This window comes from Nerophis ophidion, linkage group LG28 (genome assembly GCF_033978795.1).
Source record: "Nerophis ophidion isolate RoL-2023_Sa linkage group LG28, RoL_Noph_v1.0, whole genome shotgun sequence".
Lineage (NCBI taxonomy): Eukaryota > Metazoa > Chordata > Actinopteri > Syngnathiformes > Syngnathidae > Nerophis > Nerophis ophidion.
Window position 1 is genome coordinate 10,821,247 of NC_084638.1, and position 7,500 is coordinate 10,828,746.

Here is a 7,500-nt window from a genome sequence, read left to right on the forward strand (position 1 = left end):
TTGCTATTGGCAAAACTAGCCCTGCATTTTACGTAGTACCATATGTGAAAAAGTGCCCCTGATATAATTCTTGTGACCATCCAGTCCAAGTAAACCAGAAACAGTTTTTACCCTTCCAATACCACTGGAATCTGGAAACATCTGCTTCCACGTCATCGATTATTAAAAGCGGGAAACAACTTTTATTTTGAAAAGGTGTAACAGGAAACGGGGGTATTAATGTAAATTTACGAGGCTAGCAGCAGCACGGTTGTCAAGCCGAGGGGCTGCGGGCGTGAATGACGACTTTCCCCCCCGAAGAGGCGACAAAGTCCGCGCAGTGTTGAGTATGTTTGTTTTTTTTACATTTGAGCCCAACGTCTCCCAAATAAATAAAATGTTATTCTAACCAAACGAGCTCTTTTGGCGCGACAGCCGTAGTTAGCTCGATGCTAAGAGTGTGTTAGCCACCGGCTGGCTGACCTGTCAAAACAAAACAGCTTTTTTTTTTCTTCTTACGTCCACAACTTTTTGACGTTTTTAAGTTATATGCACACCGTTGTTGCTCACATTATTTAACTTAAGTAAACTTGCACTTATTAAGTCATTATTAAAGTACATATTCAAATTATTTAGTACTGCACTTTGACTTCCGGAAACACCGGAAGTAGAAATAACTACTACAATGACTTCCGGAAATGTAGAAAATAAAAATACCGTATTTCCGTTAATTGCCGCCGGGGCGCTAATTAATTTAAAACATCTTCTCACTCCTGCGCTTGCCAAAGGCATGCTGTAAAAGTAAGCATGTGCTAATTATTTTTAAACCTCTTCTCACTCCGGCACTTACCAAAGGTATGCAGTAAAAATTTGAGTGTGATGTAAGTTCGGACCTTAAATCCTACTGAATAGCTCTTAATCTTCTTACTTTAAAAACCCCGTTTCCATATGAGTTGGGAAATTGTGTTAAATGTAAATATAAACAAAATACAATGATTTGCAAATCATTTTCAACCCATATTCAGTTGAATATGCTACAAAGACAACATATTTGATGTTCAAACTGATAAATATTTTTTTTTAGCAAATAATTATTAACTTTAGAATTTGATGCCAGCAACATGTGACAAAGAAGTTGGGAAAGGTGGCAATAAATACTGATAAAGTTGAGAAATGCTCATCAAACACTTATATGGGACATCCCACAGGTGTGCAGGCTAATTGGGAACAGGTGACATGATTGGGTATAAAAGCAGCTTCCATGAAATGCTAAATAATCCACAAACAAGGATGGGGCGAGGGTCACCAATTTGTAAGCAAATCGAACAGTTTTAGGGATTTTACCATCTAAGGTCCGTAAAATCATCAAAAAGTTCAGAGAATCTGGAGAAATCACTGCACGTAAGCGATGATATTATGGACTTTTGATCCCTCAGGCGGTACTGCATCAAAAACCGACATCAGTGTGTAAAGGATATCACCACATGGGCTCAGGAACACTTCATAAAACCACTGTCAGTAACTACAGTTGGTCGCTACATCTGTGAGTGCAAGTTAAAACTCTACTATACACAGCGAAAGCCATTTATCAACAACACCCAGGAACGCCGCCGGCATCGCTGGGCCCGAGCTCATCTAAGATGGACTGATGCAAAGTGGAAAAGTGTTCTGTGGTCTGACGAGTCCACATTTTAAAATATATTTGGAAACTGCGGACGTGGTGTCCTTCGGAACAAAGAGGAAAATAACCATCCGGATTGTTCTAGGCGCAAAGTTGAAAAGCCAGCATCTGTGATGGTATGGGGGTGCATTAGTGCCCAAGGCATGGGTAACTTACACATCTGTGAAGGCACCATTAATGCTGAAAGGTCAATACAGGTTTTGGAGCAACATATGTTGTCATCCAAGCAACGTTATCATGGACGCCCCTGCTTATTTCAGCAAGACAAGTGTTACAACAGTGTGGCTTTGTAGTAAAAGAGTGCGGGTACTTTCCTGGCCCGCCTGCAGTCCAGACCTGTCTCCCATCAAAAATGTGTGGCGCATTATGAAGCGTAAAATACGACAGCGGAGACCCCGGACTGTTGAAGGACTGAAGCTCTACATAAAACAAGAATGGGAAATAATTTCACTTTCAAAGCTTCAACAATTAGTTTCCTCAGTTCCCAAACGTTTATTAGGGTCCACAGGAGTCCTTTGCCATGGGCCAAGGACCCTATTGAAACTGCTGTGTTTTATTATTATTCCGCACCTACGCGCTGTAATTTGACCCCCTTAACATGCTTCAAAACTCACCAAATTTGACACACACGTCGGTATAGCAAACCTTCCCAACATATTAAGCAACCAATCCTCCAAAATGAAAATTGCGCTCTAGCGCCCCCTAGGAAATAATTACAGACAAAACTGCATGTAACTTCTGTTAGGAATGTCATAGCGACATGAAACAAAAAATCCTAGGTAGGTCTGACTTAGACCCAATTTTCATACACTCACTTCTTTCTGCAAAAATTTACAGGAAGTTGGCAAAAACCCCTTCAAAATAAAATTTTCGAAGAAAATGCAATTTTTGCCTCTCTGCGCTGTAATTTGACCCCTTTAAAATGCTTCAAAAGTCACCTAACTTGGCACACACATCAGGACTGGCGAATATTGCGATCGAATGAAAAAACCAATCCCCAAAACTCAAAATTGCGCTCTAGCGCTATTATTGAATAAAACACTGAAAGAACTGCTCCTAGGAAAAAAACACAGACAAAATTGCTTGTAACTTCCGGTAAGAATTTCGGAGAGACATGAAACAAAAACCTCTATGTAGGTCTCGCTTAGACCTACATTTCATAAACTGACAACCCCCAACAAAAATCAACAGGAAGTTTGCAATCCCCCCTTCAAAACAAAAGTTTTGTAAAAACCGGTCACCTTTCTTCAAACATTATCTCCTCTGAGTGCGTTTGTTGTTTTGGCTTCAAACTCGCACAGGAGAGAGATTGAACCCTTCTGATTAAAAGTGTAGAACAGAGTTTTGATAAGTTCTCAGGTTTTGATTTTACGCGCCTTCAAAGAACCCCTGTGCAAAATCTCCTAAAAAATGTCATTTTTGCCTCTTTGAGCTGTTATTTGACCCCCTTAAAATGCTTCTAAACTCACCAAACTTGACACACACATCAGGTCTGGCAAAAATTGCGATCTGATGAAAAAACCTAACCTCAAAACTCAAAATTGCGCTCTACCGCCCCCCTAGGAATACAACACGGACAAAACTGCTTGTAACTTCCAGTAGGAATGTCAGAGAGACATGATGAAACTATGTAGGTCTCACTTAGACCTACATTTGAATAATTAACCATACTTTAGCAAAAATCAACAGGAAGTTTGATATTTTCACTTCAATACAACGACTGCATTACTTTCACAATGCATTACATTCTCAAAATAGTGGCTCCAAGGCGTCTTCTAACGCTTATCCGGCCGTGGGTCTCGGGGGCAGCAGCCAAAGGCGGACCCGACCAACGCTGCTTGCAGCTTTAATTAAGAGTGTTTTTAAAAGAAAAGGTGATGTAACACAGTGGTGAACATGCCCTTTCCCAACTACTTTGGCACGTGTTGCAGCCATGAAATTCTAAGTTACTTATTATTTGAAAAATAAAATAAAGTTTATGAGTTTGAACATCAAATATATTGTCTTTGTAGCATATTCAACTGAATATGGGTTGAAAATGATTTGTAAATCATTGTATTCTGTTTATATTTACATCTAACACAATTTCCTAACTCAGATGGAAACGGGGTTTGTATATTTATATATATATATATATGAATGTGTATGTATATATATATGTATATCTATATGTATGTATGTGTAGATATATATATATATATATATATATATATATATATATATATATATATATATATATATATATATATATATATATATATATATATATATATATATATATATACACACACACATATATATATACTACATTGACTTCCAGATAACATAGATATTGTTCTTAGTAACAACACAATTGGCTGTTTACTCCATGTGTTGTAATATCTGCCTGTGTCCAGCTGAAGGCAGCCATGTCGCCATCGATCCAGCTCCAGGAGATGATCCGGGCCATCAGGTCTGCCAGGACCCAGTGTGAGGAGCGGGGTGTCATCCAGAGGGAGTGTGCCGCCATCCGGGCCCAGTTCCGGCAATCTGACAGCGACGGTCGATCCCACAACCTGGCCAAGCTGCTCTACGTGCACATGCTGGGCTACCCCGCGCATTTTGGCCAGGTGAGAGGACCGGGGTTTAGTCCCACGCTCAGAACTGAATAGTTGGACTGAAGAACGGGAGTCTGGGATGTCGACGTTTCCCCAAGAACTGTAATCTATCTGTGGCCCAGTCGTGGTGCCAGAAGTTCGCCAGGTTGTGGTGTCAGAAGTTAGCGACTGCCACAGAAGACTTGTTTTATGACACTCCTTCGTTGTTTCATTTTGTCCACCAAACGTTTTATACTGTGCCTGAATGCACAAAAGGATAGCTTTGTTGATGTTGATTTGCTGGTTAGCCTGGTTGTGGTGTCAGAAGTTAGCGACTGCCACAGAAGACGTGTTTTATGCCGCTCCTTCGTTGTGTCATTTTGTCCGCCAAATGTTTTATACTGTGCCTGAATGCACAAAAGGATAGCTTTGTTGATGTTGACTTGCTGGTTAGCCTGGTTGTGGTGTCAGAAGTTAGCCTGTCCGTGGTTTGTTTACATGTACAACTTTCTCCGACACTGCCACAGAAAAGTTGTGTTTTATGCCACTCTTTTTTGTCTAACTTTGTCCACCAAACGTTTTATACTGTGCCCGAATGCACAAAGGTGAGCTTTGTTGATGTTATTTTCTGGTTAGCCTGGTCGTAGTGGTTTGTTTACATGTACAACTTTCTACGACACTGCCACAGAAAAGTCGTGTTGTATGCCACTCCTTTTTTGTCTCATTTTGTCCACCAAACGTTTTATACTGTGCCTGAATGCACAAAAGGTGAGCTTTGTTGATGTTATTGATTTGTGCTGGTTTGCCTGGTTGTGGTGTCAGAAGTTAGCCTGGTTGTGGTGTCATAAGATAGCCTGGTCGTGGTGTCGGAAGTTAGCTTGGTTTTGGTGTCAAAAGTTAGCCTGGTTGTGGTGTCAGAAGTTAGCCTGGTTGTGGTGTCAGAAGTTAGCCTTGTCGTGGTGTCAGAAGTTAGCTTTTGACAGAAGTTAGCCTGGTCGTGGTGTCGGAAGTTAGCCTGGTCGTGGTGGTTTGTTTACATATACAACTTTCTACGACACTGCCACAGAAAAGTTGTGTTTTATGCCACTCCTTTTTTGTCTAATTTTTTCCACCAAACGTTTTATACTGTGCCTGAATGCACAAAGGTGAGTTTTGTTGATGTTATTGGTTTGCTGGTTAGCCTGGTTGTGGTGTCGGAAGTTAGCCTGGTCGTGGTGTCGGAAGTTAGCCTGTTTGTGTTGTCATAAGTTAGCCTGGTTGTGTTTTCAGAAGTTAGCCTGGTCGTGGTGTCAGAAGTTAGCCTGTGGTGTCAGAAGTTAGCCTGGTTTTGGTGTCAGAAGTCAGCCTGGTTGTGGTTTCAGAAGTTAGCCTGGTTGTGGTGTCAGAAGTTAGCCTGGTTGTGGTGTCGGAAGATAGCATAGTCGTGGTGTCGGAAGTTAGCTTGGTTTTGGTGTCAGAAGTTAGCTTTGTCGTGGTGTCAGAAGTTAGCTTTGTCGTGGTGTCGGAAGTTAGCTTGTGGTGACAAAAGTTAGCCTGGTCGTGGTGTCGGAAGTTAGCCTGGTCGTGGTGGTTTGTTTACATGTACAACTTTCTCCAACGCTGATTTGCTGGTTAGCCTGGTTGTGGTGTCCGATGTTAGCCTGATTGTGGTGTCACTGTTAGCCTGGTTGTGGTGTCATTGTTAGCCTGTTTGTTTTGTCAGAAGTTAGCCTGGCTGTGTCGTCATTGTTAGCCTGGTTGTGGTGTCAGAAGTTAGCCTGGCCGTGGTTTGTTTACATATACAACTTTCTCCGACGCTGCCACAGAAAGATGTGTTTTATGCCACTCCTTCTTTGTCTCATTTTGTCCACCAAATGTTATATACTGTGCCTGAATGCACAAAAGGTGAGCTTTGTTGATGTAATTGATTTGCTGGTTGGCCTGGTTGTGGTGTCAGAAGTTAGCCTGGTTGTGTTGTCAGAAGTTAGCCTAGTTGTGGTGTCATTGTTAGCCTGGTTGTGGTGTCAGAAGTTAGCCTGGTCGTGGTCTCAGAAGTTAGCCTGGTTGTGGTGTCAGAAGTTAGCCTGGTCGTGGTGTCATTGTTAGCCTGGTTGTGGTGTCAGAAGTTAGCCTGGTCGTGGTGTCAGAAGTTAGCCTGGTTGTGGTGTCAGAAGTTAGCCTGGTCGTGGTGTCAGAAGTTAGCCTGGTTGTGGTGTCAGAAGTTAGCCTGGTCGTGGTGTCGGAAGTTAGCTTGGTTTTGGTGTCAAAAGTTAGCCTGGTTCTGGTGTCAGAAGTTAGCCTGGTTCTGGTGTCAGAAATAAGCCTCTGGTGTCAGAAGTTAGCCTGGTCGTGGTGTCAGAAGTTAGCCTAGTCGTGGTGGTTTGTTTACATATACAACTTTCTCCGACACTGCCACAGAAAAATGTGTTTTATGCCACTCCTTCATTGTTTCATTTTGTCTACCAAACGTTTTATACTGTGCCTGGATGCACAAAAGGATAGCTTTGTCCATGTTGATTTGCTGGTTAGCCTGGTTGTGGTGTCAGAAGTTAGCCTGGTCGTGTGTGGAAAGTTAGCCTGTTTGTGGTGTCGGAAGTTAGCCTGGTTGTGGTGTCGGAAGTTAGCCTGTTTGTGTTGTCATAGGTTAGCCTGGTTGTGTTGTCAGAAGTTAGCCTGGTTGTGGTGTCATTGTTAGCCTGGTTGTGGTGTCAGAAGTTAGCCTGGTTGTGGTGTCAGAAGTTAGCCTTGTTGTGGTGTCGGAAGTTAGTTTGGTTTTGGTGTCAAAAGTTAGCCTGGTTGTGGTGTCAGATGTTAGCCTTGTCGTGGTGTCAGAAGTTAGCTTGTGGTGACAAAAGTTAGCCTGGTCGTGGTGTCGGAAGTTAGCCTGTTTGTGTTGTCATAAGTTAGCCTGGTTGTGTTGTCAGAAGTTAGCCTGGTCGTGGTGTCAGAAGTTAGCCTGTGGTGTCAGAAGTTAGCCTGGTCGTGGTGTCAGAAGTTAGCCTGGTTGTGGTGTCAGAAGTTAGCCTGGTTGTGGTGTCGGAAGATAGCATAGTCGTGGTGTCGGAAGTTAGCTTGGTTTTGGTGTCAAAAGTTAGCCTGGTTGTGGTGTCAGAAGTTAGCTTGTGGTGACAGAAGTTAGCCTGGTCGTGGTGTCGGAAGTTAGCCTGGTCGTGGTGGTTTGTTTACATGTACAACTTTCTCCGACGCTGCTACAGAAATACATGTTTTTTGCCACTCCTTCTTTGTCTCATTTTGTCCACAAAATGTTTATACTGTGCCTGAATG

At 42.4% G+C, this 7,500-nt stretch overlaps 1 protein-coding gene across 1 annotated transcript in view; it reads left to right on the forward strand.

The window, feature by feature from the left end:
- Positions 1 to 176: 176 nt before the first annotated feature.
- The window catches only part of ap1g2 (adaptor related protein complex 1 subunit gamma 2), a 60,629-nt gene continuing 53,305 nt past the window's right edge, over positions 177 to 7,500 (forward strand). The window contains 2 exon segments of the mRNA XM_061890639.1: positions 177 to 326; positions 4,057 to 4,269. Coding sequence (XP_061746623.1) covers positions 4,069 to 4,269 — 201 coding nt within the window. The 5' untranslated portion in view covers positions 177 to 326; positions 4,057 to 4,068.